The following is an 18,278-nucleotide window of genomic DNA, read 5'->3' on the forward strand; positions in this document are numbered from 1 at the left end:
ATTATAATATCATAGATTAATCTATCCAAACTCAAACTTAATCTTGTGATCACACTTTGGACTTTTGTTATTGGAATTGAAAAAATCCCCAGACAAAATATTAAGAGCAGTTCGTTAATGCATGATTACATTGGACTGTTTTTGGCTATTTTTATTTTCTTCAGATTTTCACACATTGTAACAAATAAGAAACGAGGATGCATGATTTTTATGTTATTTCCCCTTCATCATCTTTCAGGAAGTACATTTGTCTGAAAATCTGTACCGATAATGTTTTAACCCTTTCCCATTCGGCCCAAGTTGAGCATCATGGGATTCTTTACTATTTAATGAATTAACTCTCTCGTTAAAGGTCACCATATCATGCAATAATTTAAGGAAATAGCAATAGGTCCTCAGATATAATAAAAAAATTATAAAAAACATGTCTAATGAAGTGTTTTGCTCAATACAACAGATCACACCATTTCTAGCCATGCCTCTATCCCTGTATTTCACTCACTGATTACTAAAGACGACGAGGCCACAACTTAGAAAAAAATAAATTGAGAGATTTCGATAAAGTCATAATAAATAATCGAATAAAGATCATAGTTAGAAGAATACACAAGTCGTAATAATTTACGAGAATAAAGTCGTAATATATACGAGAATAAAAGCATAATTACGAGATTAAAGTCCGTAGTTTCATAACCGACTTGAGAAGGAGACAACAGCAACGTCACTGCAATAAAATGAGAACTGATATGGAGCAATAACATATGATGACAGAACAATACTTTAGTTTAGGATTTCTCAAATAACGAATAACTTAATCTTTTGGCAAACATCCAGCATCAGAATTAATCATATTAAGTATTAGAACTTTGAAAAGGTTGTGCAAGAACTATGTCAATATTTAGAAGAAAGAACCAAACGACTTGGAGGAGATTGTCTCCTTTCTGCACAGAGGAATGGCTATTCTGCCGACTAACAAGGCTCGTTGGTTACCATTACGAGCTGTTCAAAGGGATTGTTGTTTCACAAGAAACGATGAGACTTGTATCAGGCTTTGTCACCAGAAGGAGTCGAACGAATAGCCTTGTGAGATGGGAACGAAAATGACCTCCCATTGAAATCAGACAGCCAGAAAGCTTTGCACATCTTTCACGCGCAGACTGAAATCATCTCTTTCGAACTCCACTTTCGAGCGATAGAATTACTAACAAAGCACTTATATATAATAAGGACTGGAGGCTTATCTAGCAACAGATGAAGCACTTGAATGTTTTACCTAATGAAAACCTTGAATGTAACTTATATGATTCTGATTTCATCAAGTTTGTATCATGTTGGTCGAAGATCCACTTATTATCGCTTTGGATAAGATAGCTAATGCTGTATATAATGTAATCGGCCAGAACCAGTCATTTCCTCCTGCAGAAAGGAGACAATCTCCTCCAAGTCCGCTTCTCAAGTGACTTATGAAACTACGACTTTAATCTCGTAATTATTACTTTATTCTCGTAACATTACGACTTTATTCTCGTAACTATGACTTTATTCTCGAAATCTCAGTTTTTTTTCCTTAAGTGTGGCCCTAATACTCCGTCGTAGATCATCATGATACAATAAACTATAATTCGGCATTGAGTTTTGATGGTGTCATATTGCAACATTTGACAATTAAATACAAAATATCCATGGGGAAAATATTAAAATATTGTGTATACACTTAAACCGTTGATCCATTTATTAGCATTACATGGCCATTGTAATAGAAAATTATAAATGTGGATGAATTGACTGATAATCTCTGTGCGCTTACACAACAATTTACACAATTATAAAACAAAAAAAACCCTATTGATAGAAACATCAAACACATGTACAAAATCAAAGATTTGAAGGCAAAGCTCATCAACCTCTTGCATTCTTCCAGAGATTAGCTTTAGCCATGTAGAAACAGTCATGTCACAGACAGCAGCAAGGCCTCAATATGTTTTCATACCACATCCTTTTCACAAATGTTATTTTATTCCCATACTGTGGAAGTCATGCTTTTAATGCATACATGCCCATAACAATGGGAAATAAACCTTCAAATGTATGTTGTACTTAATACAAAAAGTTTCCACACTTCTTTCTCATTGTGGACAGAAGGCACTGGCCTTTACTCATAGCACACATCAATCAAAGTCATCAAATCAGAGCTCTTTCGCAGTATAGTTGGCCTGCTACATGATGCTCACCACACAAAAGAATACACTTCATTATGTGGTAATCCAAATGTTGAGGCATTTCTTTCCCTTACTCAAAGTGGAAGTGCAAAATAAGTCAGAATAAATACATTTAGGACATAATGGAATCAAAAATCAAGGTGTTGCTCTCTGCAATACTGTGTCTCTGCTATAAAGAGGGGATTCAAATAAGTCAACATTTGAGATGTCTCAGATTGTGGGGGGAAATAAAAAAAACACTGATTTGTGTCACCAGTGATCTAAAAAGGTGAGGCCTGGAAGAGAGTCCTCCCCCAACTACAGCTTACTGGTCAGTGCTTTAATGGCGGCCATGTCCCCCCCCATGATTGTATAATAGTGTTTTTTTTAAAGTAATTACACCCCACAGATACCAGGGTATTATCGATGATTTATGGGGTGAAATGTTTATATCTTTTTTTAAAGCCTTTGGAAAATAAGCAGCTCAACATCCCTTTCTCTCAAATGTAAACAATGTCACTACATGCATAAATAACACCAAATAAATAATGATAACAAATAAGACAAAAATTGATGAATAAAACACAATACGCTTTCACACCGCAGTACTTTTCCCACAAAGGTTCAACAGAACTTAGTTCATGAGAACTCTTTAGTTCTCATGAACCGCTCCCATGTTTTCTTTTGTGTTGCCATAAGTTAGTCTCTCTGTGTTTCTGCGCTGGGCTAATGCTAATAATGCTAATGCGAGGATAATAAAATGGCTGCTTCACAAAACTTTTTGGGGAGTTTTACGGAGCGTGGTTTGCATTCCGCCCAGCCAATCAGACATAGGAACCTTTTTCTCCCACGAAAGTACCTGCCCTCTAGCAGGGACGGAAAAGGGGGTAAAAAGGTTCTCATTAACTAATTTTTGTTCCGGCTCTTTTTGGTGTGAACGCGACATTTCGGAACTAAAGTGGAAAAAGTACTGCGGTGTGAACGCGCCTAATGCCTCAAAGCACGCCTTTGTCAAAATGTTACTCAGCTGCATTAGATGGAGTTAGGCAGGGATCAGAATGACGGAGGGAAGACAGAATAGCAGCCCAAAAAAAGATTCACAGTTATAGTAAAAAGGGAAAGAAAAGTAAACACATTGGTTTAACTGCAGATGTGTACAATTAGATATGGCCATACCGATGAATTATGTCTGAATTAGCATTATGATGCAACAGAAGTGAGTTTATTTACACAAAAAGGCAAATTCATGCTTGGTGTCTTGCAGAATTTGAATGTACATTAGCCCCATGCATGAATGTGTAAGTCTTTTCTCAGGAGTTTGCTTTGAAACTATGTTCAGACAGGAGGAATCATAATCTGAAAAGTTTGTTGTTTTCAACCATATTTAGGCAAGAGGAAGAGCATAAGACTTCCAAAATGGAGGAAGGCCAAAAAGGCAACATTGGAGAAACAAACACATATGACCACAACAGTTTGTTGTCTGTCGGACAAAAACGTATCACTATATTATGTGCGCATTGTAACAGCGACAAGAAATGTAACAATGGAGGTTGAAGATTGTTTTTGAATCAGTCGTTTTGGATGTTCCCCGTCCTGTCTGAACATAGCTGTCACGATTGGAAGATATCGAAGTATAACAATCAACAATCTTTGACGTGAAGATCAGTCCATGGCGCTACATCAAGGAAGGTGCAACAGTTTTATGTGCATCCAAAAAGAGGAAGAACAGCAGGTCCACTGCAGGACGGTGCGGAGGGGGTTTTGTTTGCAGGGGTGGGGGGTTACTGCATTATCGAGGCATGGTGAACGCTGAGTGTGGAACATGTCACCGGAGCCTGCTGTGGGCCATGAACAGGAGCACCTTGCGGATGCCACTGAGGCGATCCTTCAGAGAGGTGAGGGCCAGGAAGGGCAGCTGGGCTCGGCCCTCCAACGGAAGAACTGCTAGCAGCCACCAGCACCAGAGGGGGCCGTTAGGGCTGTCCTGAAGGAGGAGGAGAGACAAAGAAAGGAGAAATATTAGGAGGTGTGTTTCAATTTGGGTCTTATTATGAGAATAATGGTTGCTTTAACAGGGCCCTATGATTTTATAGATGAAATACAAGTTTAATCCCAGAACAAATGTACGTTAAAAGGCCATTGAGGATATTGCCTTCAGGGATTGTGGTGTTTTGATGAATGTCTGTTTCCGTGTTTGGACACAAATATTTGTCCTTGTTGATGTGCAAATAGAGATAGGGAAATAAAAACATTCTGACTTGATCTGTCAATTGAGCTGTTGAAGGTTTTATCTCATAAATTATCGTATTGTATATTATCGAATCATATAGCATCGGATCGTATAGTTACAATTATCAGATTTGATAGTATCATACTATTATTGGATTTAATAGTATAGTATCTTACTATTATTGGATTTAATAGTATAAGTCTAAAACATGGTTTCAGTGGTTGATTTTCATTGAAATATAAGACACATTTGAAAGAAGTATGAATATCTTCGTTGTGCCTTTGTCAATTGTGTTTGGGTTTACCTGAAGTTTAGAGTCTTTCTGAGGCATGGGTCCAAAGTGACCTTCAATGCGTTCCCTCTGCTCCTTCTTCAGGGAGTTGACCCACACCAGGGCCTGGTCGTACACCGAGTCGTGGAGAGACTGCAGCTCACGCTCCGCCACGCCCTCCACCTACACACACACCATTTGAGTTAGATTAACCTATTCTAGTAATTATCTATCAAGCTTTACTTCTCAATCCTCTCCCTTTCCCCTTCATACCTTTACATCCTCCAGGTACTCTATATCAGCTGTGTTGTATCCGTCCCTCTCGCGGTGCTGGATGACTTTAAACCTCCGCATGCCGATGGTGTCCACAACTGAGCGGCCGTCGGAGAAGAACTGCACATCCCGAATCTCCAACAAGCACCCGTAGTCTGCAAACCTGGAGGCAGATGGAGAAATGTCATCATCAGTATGGATACACAGCTTTATACATGTGTTTTATGGCGCATTCACACTGCAGTGCGGAGCTCGCTTTAAGCGTGCCGAGCCGTGCGGGGCCCGTTTTTTGTTGCGCTTCCACTTGGCCTAGTTTTGGCCCGGGGCTACTTTTTCACCTTTTTTCTGGCCCGACTAAATCGTGGTTCTATCGAGGCCAACAAGCGGGGCCAACAACCGGGCGGAATATGCTAAACTAGTGGCGACTGCTGATTGGTCAGAGAGAATCGTCACAATTCTCGCGCGACTTAATCCCTAGTGTCGCATATATTAAGGGACACTTGCAGCATTTTTGAAAACAGTGAACCTAAGAAGAAAAAACCACATACCAAGAAGCAAGGACACGATGGCTTCCACATCCTCCATTGTTGTTGTGTGTTTTGTGAGTTGTGTCGCGTTGAAGATGACGTCACAGCAGTTGTATGCAGCGTCGCTCCGCCCGCCAAAAAGCCGATCGCCCCACCTACACTGCGTTACTATAGTAACTACCCCAGTTCCTAAACTGTAATGTGAGCGCAGCATTAAAGTGAGCCGGGCCTAATAAGGCCTAACCAAACCGAGCAAGGCCGAGCGAGGCCTGCAGTGTAAATGCGCCATTAAAGACCTAATAACCAATTACACAGAGGTAGTTTCCAACACTGACCCTTTGAGGTCGTTTCCCAGACACATGCCAAAGCAGTTGGTTCCCGCCTCGATGCAGCGGCGGATCATCAGCCTGTAGCAGGGCTCGAAGATATGGAGAGGGCACGGCACAGTGGGGAAGGCCATGGTGCACACAAATATAGGCACGTTCTTGTTCAGACTGTGGAGAGACAAGAAGAAAGGACCAAAGGTTTAACGGGGTGCACAGCAGGTACAAGAACATGTATATATACAGACGGAGGGTGAAAAGAGGTGCTGCAACACAGGCAGCATGAGAAAAATAAAGAGCTTTTTGAACATTAAAGCGTGTAGACATGTCACAGTAGAGACACAACTAATATGAACCTAAAAATGAGCGTAATATGTCCTCAATCTAGGAACAACTGCTCAAACTTTGTTGCATCATTCCTCAAAACTAATCTTAAGGCGACATGTAAAAAGCAACAAAAAAAAAATACTGGCTAAATAGGAGAAGAGAATCATTGGCTTCAGTAAGGGGACACTGGAGGCCTGAGGTGACGCACGCTGAGAGATCAGTGTGTCACATTGTAGGTCAGTGGGTCAAACAACAGTACATGATATTCACAGAGCTATGTCAGTCCACTGTGAACCATAATCTGTGAGAAGATAATATGTGATAACAGTCAAATAAAACCTGAGGATAAGACACTGGAGAGCAGAAGAGGACACACACTTACTTGGAGAGCTCAGCCATCTCGTCCTGGTGGATTTTCTGTCTCTCTTTGAGCTCTGAGGGGAAATACCACAAGATGAGCTTTTCAATTAGCACGGTCTTACAGTACTGCCTCTGGACCAGGAACTGGGGAGAGACAAAGACAAAAAGGCTCTTAGAAACGTATTTATCGTTGCAGAAACATTTTGCAACAATATCCATGTAGAGGCTTGCTTTTCATTTTTGCCTCGTGACATCATCCGTTTGTGTTTGAGGCCCAGAAAATGACCATATTGAGCGGTTAGGTAACAGCCATGACATAACTGATCCAAATGAAACACAGTTTGGGCACCAAAGTCCTTTTGAAAATATGGCATTTCCACTATCAGTTACATTCATGTTATTGCAAAGTGTTTTAGTTCTATAGCAATCTCTGGCACCATGCTACCTCATATCAAATAACCCCAATGAGTTCTACAGTGAAGTCAATGGTTTACATTAGGGAAAATAGATACTCTGAGTTATGATGTTGACATGGTTTTAGTGCTAATATACTGAATCAAGTTTAGATAACATTGTTGGAAGGGGAATATTACCTCTGAGAGCTCCTCTTTACAGAGCGGACACTTTGGGTTGTGGTCCATACATCGCTCCAGACAGCGAAGACAGAACGTGTGACCGCACGACGTCGTCACCGGCTCGTAGAAAAGTCTGGGTGCAAAACACACGAAAAATACAATAAGTCAAAACCATAGAGACAAGAGTATTACTTAATTGTATTCTTAAATGGAGCGACTGTCATGAAACCTAATGTCCCATGTGATTAATCAAGTATTCAGATGTACTGCATGGTGGGTGTCTATAAGGATTTACAAGCTGTACATCTCACCTCATACAAAGAGAACACTCCAGATCTGTCGGGTCCAAGACATCTCCAGAACTCACGAGATTCTTAACTTCCGCTGGCTCTAAATGGAGACATGATCACATACAAGATAAGACACACTTGCTGCTGCTTGAGAGAGTGCATTTGTGTGTGTGCACAAACTAAGAAGCTCACCAGATTTTGCTCTCTTGTGATCTTCTCTTCCCTCCTGTCCTCCCTTCTCCTCTGTGCTGCTCCATTTTCTTTTAAGGTGGAAACTGTGGTCCGGACTCCTGACTTCAGGCTTCATCTGACCTTTGCCGTCACCAACGTCTGATCTCTCAGGTGCCAGAGACATGAGGCTGAGACTGAACATCTAAGAGACAGATGGAAGGAGAAGATAATGAATCCTCATGTCCCCTCAGTGTTTTTGTTTATATAACTGCTGCCAGCTGGAGGTGGATCAGCTCTTACCTGGGAGGGCGTGGTGATGCTGTTCTTGATGTGAGCTCTAAAAGAAAGTATGTTGCTGTAGTCGGAGATGTGTTCAGGGACCTGATCTGCAACCGGAGCCAGGAGATCACTGAGGAGCTGAGAGAAGACAATAAACAGTGATGTGATTATTCTGCTGACATTTAAAACAATATTATAATATATGCTCTTTGCTGATGCAGTGTGTCGTGTTCTCCTTTCAAAAATACTACACAAAAAAAAGACAAATGTTTGACACTGAATATGACTGTGGGGTCCTTCAAATTATATACATTCATACATGAACAAAAAGGTCTACATTTTTTCTTTTTCTAATAATTCTTTTTTTTTTTAAATTACGTTATTCTCATCAGTGAAAAATAAATATAATCTATAATAAATCTAATAGGAAACGTTTGAAATACATGACATGATGAATGAAAGATGGAATAAATATGTTTTGAATTGATATGTATCTGTGGGTGTGCTCTATAAAGTTGTGCTCACCTTGTGAGCCTCGGTCTTTGCCAGTCTGCAGTCGGGCTCTATGGACAGACATAGCAGGTTCTCCCTCAGAGCCTCCTCCGTCCTGCCCAGAGACACCAAAGCCTGCGCCTTACGGATATGACCCTGCAGTAGGGTGGAACACACATCACTTATCCAACCACACGCAAGAGCGGTTTGCATTTCACTAACATAAACCGGTTTAATAATGCGGATCAATCTGTGGGCCGTACCTTGGACCAGTGAGGCCTGAGTCTGCAGGTCATCTCTGCATCTCTCAGAGCCTTTTCATGGTGTCTCAGACTGGAGTGAATCTGGGAGCGGTTACTGAACAGTATGTGGTCCATGGGTGCTGTGGAGAAGAGAAGGGACAGTTAGTAACCATAGGTAGATTGTTACAAGAGAATAGAGTGGTTCAGGAATTATATAGCATTTTAGGACTACCGGCCTTCCGATGGGGCAAACACCATGGCCCAAAAGAGTCACCACAATGAACGCAAGACACCTAGCTGTGGCCAAACAATTGGCATGCCATGTGGCTGCACAAGACTAAACCAGGAATGAGTCTAAACCTGGAAATAAGTTTGCATTTGACCTCTTCCCTTGTCTTAAAGTCAACGTTTTTAAATGTTGAGTTTTTGGTTAGATTCCTGGGAAAAAAGCTATGTTAAAACAAGCTTAAGAGATTTTTTAAATGTTTCTACGACATAGAATATGTCGGTAAATTCGCCACTGGGCAATGTCTAAAGCTGCTATGTGTCATAAGAAAAAAGGTTGCCAACAAGTGACTAAACAGCATCACGCCGAACATGAGTCCGCCTTTAACTTAGGCGAAAAACCCATTGGCCTTTTGTCGAGGGAGCCCCTGCTGTGCTAACTTCCAGGCCGCCCTAAAAGAATCCGTCACCACTGCAACACTGTATGTTCTGAAATATATGTGTCATTATTAAAGAGTCCATGCAGGTCTTTACATTGCTTTTGATGCTCCATTTACAGTTTAGAACTGAGAGAAACAGTATATTTCCACATTAAAGTTTGGGCATTTTTGCTTTTTATACTATTGAAATAGTTGATATAATATCAATATAGTGTAAATTTGTATTCTGTCAATGAACTAGTCAATTATTTCTATCAGCTTAAAACCATGACATACCCAGTCAGTTTAGTGACCCCAATACTGACGCAACTGTTTCACAACACACTGCAGAATAAAAAAAGAAAAGAAAGCATGGCCTCATCTACCACGTCCTTTTTTATTATTATTATTATTATTGGTTTTTCAGTTGAATTATACTTAAAGTTGAGGGTAATCAATTGTTAAAAACATACTGTTCACATTTTTTTTTTCAATAAATTGATGGTTTTCAAAGTAAATGGATAATCGTTTTTAATAATCGTGATATCAATTATTGACCCAAATAATCGAGATTATGATTTTTGCCATAATCGACCAGCCCTACTACAAAGCTGAAGTCGCTGGTGATACAAGAATCAGAGTTACATGAAAGGAAGAATGTTTGAATTAATCAGTTTCCACATTATAAAACAGGTTATGAAAGAAAAGTGCTGCCTCACAAAACCATGCAGCAATATCAAGGTCACCCACATGTTAGGCTTCATAACTAGAAATTTGTATGCAAATGCGCAGCATGTGGGAATCAGAGGATGCATTTTACACCATGAAATAAAAACAGTGTGTGATGGGAGGAGATTATTTTACACACCTAAAATAGTTTAGTTTCCCTTGTAAAAATTGGTTAGAAGAACAATTATTAATCCAGATCCAACTTTAAAAGGAACTCTAAAATATAAATGTAACATAAAATAAGAAATTCACCAGTTATAAATTGAATCGCATCATTTTAGGATGATAAATTAATTCCCCCCCCACAAAGGGATTGCGCGCACACATACACAAAAGTATATATCTTCGCCAAATATCGACACATCTTTATATTTCATTTCCAATATATAGATGAAAGAATAATATAGGCAACGATTCTGCAAGTACTAGCAAGTTGATTAGGGTTGCAAATGAATCTGTAGCCTACCTTCTTTAGCGAAGCAAGTGTTCCTTTGCCTTTAGTTATAACCAGTGTTGGGACTAACGCGTTACAAAGTAACGCAACTACTTTTTGCGGTAACTAATAGCGTTACTAGTTACATATTCCCATTAAGTAACGCCGTTATAGTTATTATGATTTAAATGGGTGCGTTACACTGCGTTACATTATGTGATGGAACTGAACCGAATCTCCCTGCGGATGGCGAATACAGCGATGTCCTCTCACAGCACCTTGGAAAAGTGAAAGTAACCAGAGAGGAGTGATGATTGGTTAACGCGGGATAACATTTCAGGGTAAGCCAAACAGAGACAGAGTTGGGCGGGTCTTGCCTTATGGGGAAAATACACACACACGAACACTTGCTAATGCTAACACCAGGCTAACACACACACACGCACACACGGCCACGCTCACCACCAGCACACACACACACAATGGCAGATGCAAGTATCAGCGAGAGCAGCAGCGCTTCAATGATGGGGAGTTGTCTTTTCTCTTACTGTGCCAGAACAACACAAACCCTTGTATTTTTATTGTTATTATTTTTAAAGTAAAGTNAATTTGTGGGGATAAAGGACGCAAAAAATATTAAGGTAAAAGGTAAACTGTGTGCAGGACAGAAAGCATTGTCCACATCGAAAAACAGCAATGCCAATCTCCTGAAGCACCTAAGTAATGTACATTGGGCTATAAAACAAGTCGCCAAAGACCCCACCGTCTCAACGACCGGCAGTGACCCAGATGGAGCAACACAATCTAAACAGCCAAAAAACGCCACATGTCACCCAGAGTCAACTAAACAGATTGATTGCCAGGTATGTTGTTGAGGACATGCTGCCCATCGCAACGGTCCAGTCTGTTGCATGCCTTCAGAGAACTAGTCAGCAAAAAACAACTCAAAAACTTGTATTTTTATTGTTATTATTTTTTAAAGTAAAGTTACTAGTTACTTTTATAATTGAGTAACTAATAAAGTAATTAGTTACTTTTTTGAGAGCAGTAACTATAACTAGTTACTTTTTTTAAGTAACTTGCCCAACACTGGTTATAACCACAAATGAGTCAGAGTGACGCAGTTAATGGAGCAGCCATTCACCCCTCCAGATTCAAAGGATAATTCTGCAAGTCATTGCAGTTTGAAGCCAGTTATATCACTCTGTGTGACTCATTATTTATCAAATCAGCTTTCCCAAACACACAGGATCACTTTTAATAGCATGTTGGTGCAAATTAAGATTCTGGACAAATACCAGAACAATCTGATTCTATGCCTTTGGGAGCAACGCAGATTAACTAAGCAGCATTGTTGGTGTCTGAGCATCTCCGCTGCAGCATCAGCTGGAAGTTAGATTGCCCTTAGGTTGGATTCAAACCCAGGTCACCTGCAGTGGGGAATGAGCCCCAATGCATGGGCCACCGTCTCTATCAAACAAGGCTTTAGAAGGGACATTTCACCTCTCAAAAAAGTTACATTTAACCTGTTTCCTGATTTTCCAGTTTCATAAAGGAACTGTTTATCTCTAACCAACTACACCTGTCAAAGAGTGAGTATGCAAATGCATGCTTTGCTTTCTTCTGCGCGGAGATATGGTTGGATGAAAGACAAATAGTTCCTACATTAAATTGTTCACAATGAGTTATCTTTAGTAAGTATCATTTAGATTGATAAACGCTTAAACAGTACAACAAAAATATGTTTGATGTTTAAAATTACACAACCAACATGTACAGTCAGTGACAGAGACTGCTCTATTCCAGAGTATTGATCCTAAAATATATATTATATCTGTGTCTATTAAAGGGTATTTCTGTACTCAAAATCCCGTCTGTAGGTCACAGTTCACCTGTGTCATTACCACCTCTGCCAATATGAAACCCCCGTAGGGCTGTTTTCCTAGTGGTGTGACCTGCAATATTAGCCTTGACCACATCTCCCTGAGTCATTGTTTGACGTTACACAATGAGGGAGCTGAGGGGGGCGGGTTACGTGCTTACGCAATGTTTGGTTTACTAGCCCAGCCTACATAACGGTGTTATCCAACACATGGCTCTGTGGCAGAGGCAGCTACTCACACACTGTGTAACACACTTATGAAACAGTCATTTTATAACAGAGATGTTGTGGCTCAATGGTGTGTCAACTAACATTCTACATGTAGCAAAACAACGTGTAATACTGAAGAGTAAAAGTAAAAACATGAAGTTAGAGGCAAAGATATTTTTGCATAGTGACATACGCAGTAGCACAATGTAGGCTACTCTTAGGGAAACAGTTAAACAAACAGGTTAAAGTAGCTTATTTAGCCAAGGCACATACGCAGCAGAAAATGTTCTGTTAACTAACGTCACTTTGTAACACTTTCTTCAAAAACACAAGTCAATGGTTGTCCTACCTATCATTATGGCTTGGTTGTATTTCTCCAGCGCTGCCTCCAGCCTCCTCTCGACGTACAGAGCGTTGCCCTCCCGCCGCAGCCGGCCGGCCTGGTGTGGGGTCGGGAACCACTTGGCCAGCAGGTTGCTAAGCACCACGTTGACCCGGTAACTCTGGACCTCCTCTTCCCCGGTGCTGGCCCGGCACTCTCTGCAGACCCCCGGCCGCTCCTTCTCCTTCCTCTCCCTCTCCCTCTCCAGACACTTCTTGCAGAAGCAGTGTCCGCACGGCAGAGTCACCGGTTCGAACAGAAAGCTCAGACATATCCGGCAGGAGAACTGTTCGAAACCTGTAGCACCGACTCCCGGGCATCCCGCCTCCGCCCCTGCCTCACCTGCCCTGCTCGGAATCCTGTGCCCCCCGGCTTGCCTTCTGATATTACTCGCCAGGTAGTCTATGAGGTTGCTCAGGTGAACCGGTCCAAGTCTGTCTGTCTCCGAGGCTTGTCGGTACATATCTAGAGCTTCGGAGAATTTGCCCCCGAAAGAGAGCGCGTCAGCCCGCTTGACCATCAGCTCCTGCCGCCGGCTTCCTGAATCTCTCAGACCCGCTAGTTGGCACTCGTAGATATCTGCAGCTAGGTCGAAGTTTTTCGACTGGAAAGCCTCCGCTGCAAGCTGAAGCATACTCTCACTATCTGTCCTCATGACCAACAGTTTCAGAAGTCCCTAACCAATGTCTGGTCACTCGTCTGCTGCTGGAAGTACTGGCTGACTACAGTGCTGGCTCATGATGTAGTCCTGGAAGGTCCATATTATTCTCAATGGAACGTCGCAGGAGGAAAAAAAACGGTTACGTAAAATATGCGTCATGTGACGCCGATCAGCTGTTCTGATTGGACGTTTTGGAAACCGGTTACAAAACACTCTGCAAACAGTTTCAGTGTCGGCGGCCGGAGCCTTTCTGACCTGCATGCGGGAATGTATTGAACAGTTGGCGGGTCAGTGTGGGAGTCCGAGGGGGGGGGGGCATCCAAATCCTAGGGCACTGAGCTGGGGGGTTTTCTACTCAATAATTAAGTGGTGTCACATTTCAGGAAGTTATTCAGTGTAATTCATTTTTAATAATAATATGATATTATTTGTTTCCCAAGTTTTGACTCTGCTGTGCAATGGAATGACCCTTAACTGCACAGGGGACACAGGCCTACTATAAAAAAGTAAAATTAAATGGGGTACGGTGGAGTCAGTTAGTGTGGTTCTCAACTGGTCAGGCCTCGGGACCCACTTTTTCCTTAGTCAATAGATCGCGACCCGGAATTTTGAACCACTCAAATCTATTCAACAAAAAAATGTGCAGTAGTATAGGCTCATACAATATTGATTAAAGTGAAGTACAGTGCATATCCCATCACAGAATTAAAGCATGCTTTTAAAAAAGTTTAATGAGATGATGGAATCAAAGCTGAACTGTATAACATAAAGTCACACAAGCTGAAAACCCAACCCCAGCAGGGGGGTCTGGGGGGATTCTCCCCCTGGAGATTTTTAGAAATACTAACATATAAACTACGCATTCTGGTACACTCTGAGAAGAAAATAAATACATATATTACTACATGACATTTTAATAATATTTGATGCCATTGTTTGTATTTCACTTAGTTCTGAAGCTAAACTTGCTGCTCCACACGGAGAGAAGAGCAAAGAGGAGATAGTCAGTGTGAATTATTTTAAATTGTGGGTAAGGGTAGATAGCCCCCATTGTTCTGTGACATGTCAATCATCAAACCGGGGGTCATATTTATTTTATGTGTTCATTTTTATCTGAAGTTGTACCCATGGATGTATAAAGAATAGTTCTACCGCAAAGTTATTCTCTGTGGGGACTTCCGGCAACAATCTTGATTCTGATTGGCCAGAAGAATCGAAAAAACATTGGCAAAGATGTTTTATTAAGAAGATGATCACTACATGACAGAAGTTTTCAAAACCGTTTATGGTCTGCGGTACTTCCAGTCCAACGCCTACTACATGCACAGCATTAGAACATTTCTTCATTCACACATCTGGGACCCACTCGAAACGGGTCCGCAACCCACTTTTGGGTCGCGACCCACCAGCTGAGAACCACTGAGCTAAAGGACTCTCTGAGTGTTTAGATAGTTAACTTTAGTCTAAGTTATCTCAGTGGGTCTCAAACGGTTTGGTCACAATTTATGTAAACATTTATTTCCGAGGCACATCTTCATATGATAATTATTAGGGCCGGGACTCGATTAAAAAAATTAATCTAATTAATTACAGACTTTGTAATTAATTAATCGCAATTAATCGCATTTTTAATCACATATAAATATTTGACCTGAGAACAGTGAGAAGCAATTTTTTTCACATGGATTTTAGTATACCATTGAATAATGACTGAATACATAAGCTTAAGCAACAAAACATTGTTTATTTTTTTCAAGGATGTACTTAACCAAGACCAACAGAAAAGTGCAATTTTTGCCATAAAGTGTAGCAATAGCATATTTAGGAATATAGTACATTTCAGAGATTCAGGTAGCCTATAGGTAGGTAGACCTTCTGTAAACTATAACACTTTGTTTTTTAAGTATAACACAATACTTTCAAGTACATTCAGAACATTGGAAACCCTGACTATTAGAAAACATCTCTCTGTTGCTTCAGAGGCCATAACAGACTTTGTTGATTTACCAACAGTTGATTTAAAAAATCTAATAAATTTCAGTCCAACTCTCTCAATAACCTTGGCCAAAACAATAAACAGTTCAACATAAAGTGCCAGTTGCACCAACAACATAATAAAGGTTGGTGGTGGCGGCGGTGGGTGGCGTCGTGTCGTTACCTTTAGTTGTTTGAGCACTGAGTGTATTGGACCCCAGTGGCGTAGTCTTTCCCTTGTCTTGCTTACCTTGTGACGGTTTCGTAGGACCGATGGATACCATCATCATGTAGCCCATCTTTCATAGCTAAATCAGTCGGCCTATCTCCTTGTTTAAACGTGGCGGGGGGTAGAGGATGAAAAACGCCGGTGAGTCGTAATTTAAATGTTGGCATTAAGGATTTTTTGTTTATACCATATATATGAAATAGCATGAGCAAGTCTGGTCGGTTTATCCCGTTATATTAAGTTACTACGCAAAACACACATAATATTCTAATACCATAGAGGCCCCTTCGTTAGTGTTTCTTTGTGGCCGACAGACAATACGTACGACACTGTTGTGTTAAGGAGAATTAAATTAATTAGCGGAAATGTTCGAAGTTCAAAGATAAATAGTACTCAACCGCTTTGTTCAATTGATAAGATTTTGTTCTTAAAACAAAAAATACTTTAGTCTACTTTGTTCTGACAGTTGCCTGGCGACGGCACAATATCATACTAATTATATGCGAAAATTAAGTTATTAAAAGCTCACCCTCCCTCTCGCCACCGACTCCTTGTCGTCTCGCGACCGTCCACTGGACCACCTGTAAGGGAGATACACACCTTATTCCTCCTTACGTCTCTGTTCCGATGTCCATAGAATCCAATTCAACTGTTGATTACAACACTAATCACCAAGTACTAAGGTACAAATGAGCAGTAGAAATTACCAATTAGAATTACGTGGTGTAAAAGGCACGAAAGTTATCAAAAATTTATTAAAATAAGAGTGACAATTTATTGACAACGTTATGGCGTGTACCGTAAACATTTTTAATTTATTGATAGAATACACTTGACTCATAACCGAATCACTCGGAAATAATCTCCTACAAGGGTATTTCTAACTTTTTACAGTTACTTCTACAGTCTGAATCATATAAACAATTATTAATGGTATCGTTGTACCTTAACACGACACACACACGCACACCACACGCACACGCGCACACACACACAACACACACCACACAATATTTCACTTTATACGTCGGGACCACGTCATGTGATGTAATACCACCCGGGTCGGTGGTAGGTTCAACGGGGTAGGGACTAAATTCATTATTGGTCACGACGATTGGGATTGCCGATTGGGTACTTGCTGTTTACCTTATCCGCGAGTTGTGTTTCTACTGCTCCTTTAGTAGAGGGTACAGTAAACTTAACGTAGGTTGTTTTTTTTGAAGAGTCGGAACAAGGAAGGTGGCACTTCGTACGCATAAACCCTACGCGTCAGTAGGAGTCGATTATAGCGTACGGGGGGGTCGTCTCCTTCCCTGGTTGTCGAAGCCGGGGTCGTTGCTAAACCGTCGTTGCGACGAGCGCATTTTTACGACCGCATGGTCACGAAGTTCTAAAAGAAAACCCACGACACACCCATCGACTCCAAAATATCTGACGACGTTTATAAATCCCAAACGGGTAATTACATACGATGTCACCTTACAAGATCTGTGAGGGTATGCTGTATGTAGTCATTATGGGTGCTGACAATGTTACTTCCCCGAGCTATTACCGTCGAGTGCCGTATATCCATTCGTCCCCATTTCACCGTTTTTTTAATATTCACCCCACCTGGATTTAGTAGGTCCCCCAGGTTCCCCCGTACAAGGGGAAACCTGTCTAAGAAACCAATTGATATCTAACATGTGTACCGAGTTAGGACCACGTGAAACTCTCCCGTTTTACTTATTCTTAGATACCTATGTAGAGTAGTGTGGGTACTACTGTGCGGGTGTCTTGACTTTTGTCTAAATCTAAAAAGAAACACCTTATAAAATGATTAGTGTACGAGGGGGGAAAATTGACATAGCGAACAAAAACGACAAGTATCATTCATAAGTATTGACAAAAAGTACAATAACGACAATAAAAAAATATTCCGATATTATATAATCCGGCCCTGAATATCTGCGCAATCTATCTCTAATTGACCATTAATGTCCTCTCCTCTCTCTCTTTTACTCGCCGCAATTTTTTCTTCAATTTGGTTAAATTAGCGTGAATAAAAAGCGTGGCGCCTTGCATCGAGAGTGACCTACTCACAAGTCGCCCATGCTAATATGACCTCGTGGCTTGATTCGCAGTGACTGACAAGTTTGTTGTCTTTTTGGTGTGTCACTTTTATCAGTTTGTACTTCGCTTCTTCGCACTACTCTGGCCGAACCACGCAACCGCGCACCTACCCTTGTAAAACAAAATCTTTTTTTTGCTCGCCTACCTTCGTACGCTATTCTCCGTGTCAACAAACCTTAATACGTTTTTCCTTAAACCGCATAGTTGGCCCTCGTGTAGTTCGGATGTTCATTAGGCTGGAGTAGCGTTTTGGATATCCGGTCGGCGATAAGCAGCCTCCGATCGCACCGTGCAATCGGGCTGAGCCTCATTGTTCCTGCGGTGTGGCGTAACGCTCAACTCATTTGTCACGCTGGAGTACGTTGTCTCTCTGAAAATCAAAAAGTAGTCCATGCGAACTTCTTATCCTTCCCTACTCCGCTTAGTGAACGTGAAAAATAATAAAATTTACCACGTCATTCTGA

General features: G+C 41.0%; 1 protein-coding gene across 1 annotated transcript; it reads right to left on the reverse strand.

Moving 5' to 3' along the window:
- Positions 1-3,398: 3,398 nt before the first annotated feature.
- LOC104948378 (LON peptidase N-terminal domain and RING finger protein 3-like) lies at positions 3,399-13,635 on the reverse strand. Its single transcript, XM_010774569.1, has 12 exons — positions 12,806-13,635; positions 8,580-8,698; positions 8,350-8,472; positions 7,846-7,962; positions 7,567-7,747; positions 7,396-7,474; positions 7,103-7,217; positions 6,532-6,653; positions 5,835-5,993; positions 4,973-5,135; positions 4,733-4,882; positions 3,399-4,182 (listed from the first exon to the last, which is right to left on the reverse strand). Exons 1-12 carry the CDS (start codon positions 13,491-13,493, stop codon positions 4,024-4,026), a joined length of 2,175 nt encoding a protein of 724 aa, XP_010772871.1. The 5' UTR covers positions 13,494-13,635; the 3' UTR covers positions 3,399-4,023.
- Between the last annotated feature and the right edge of the window lie 4,643 nt (positions 13,636-18,278).

The sequence above is a fragment of the Notothenia coriiceps genome, unplaced genomic scaffold (genome assembly GCF_000735185.1).
Source record: "Notothenia coriiceps isolate Sejong01 unplaced genomic scaffold, NC01 NC01_scaffold00014287, whole genome shotgun sequence".
In the NCBI taxonomy this organism is placed as follows: domain Eukaryota; kingdom Metazoa; phylum Chordata; class Actinopteri; order Perciformes; family Nototheniidae; genus Notothenia; species Notothenia coriiceps.

Bases quoted from the DNA above. Each gene is read 5' to 3' on its own strand.
- LOC104948378 (XM_010774569.1), bottom strand. From the start codon at position 13,493: ATGAGGACAGATAGTGAGAGTATGCTTCAGCTTGCAGCGGAGGCTTTC. The intron at 7,748-7,845 runs GTAAGAGCTGAT...TCTGTCTCTTAG, and splicing joins GCATCACCACGCCCTCCCAG to ATGTTCAGTCTCAGCCTCAT. The intron at 4,883-4,972 runs GTATGAAGGGGA...GTGTGTGTGTAG, and splicing joins AGTACCTGGAGGATGTAAAG to GTGGAGGGCGTGGCGGAGCG.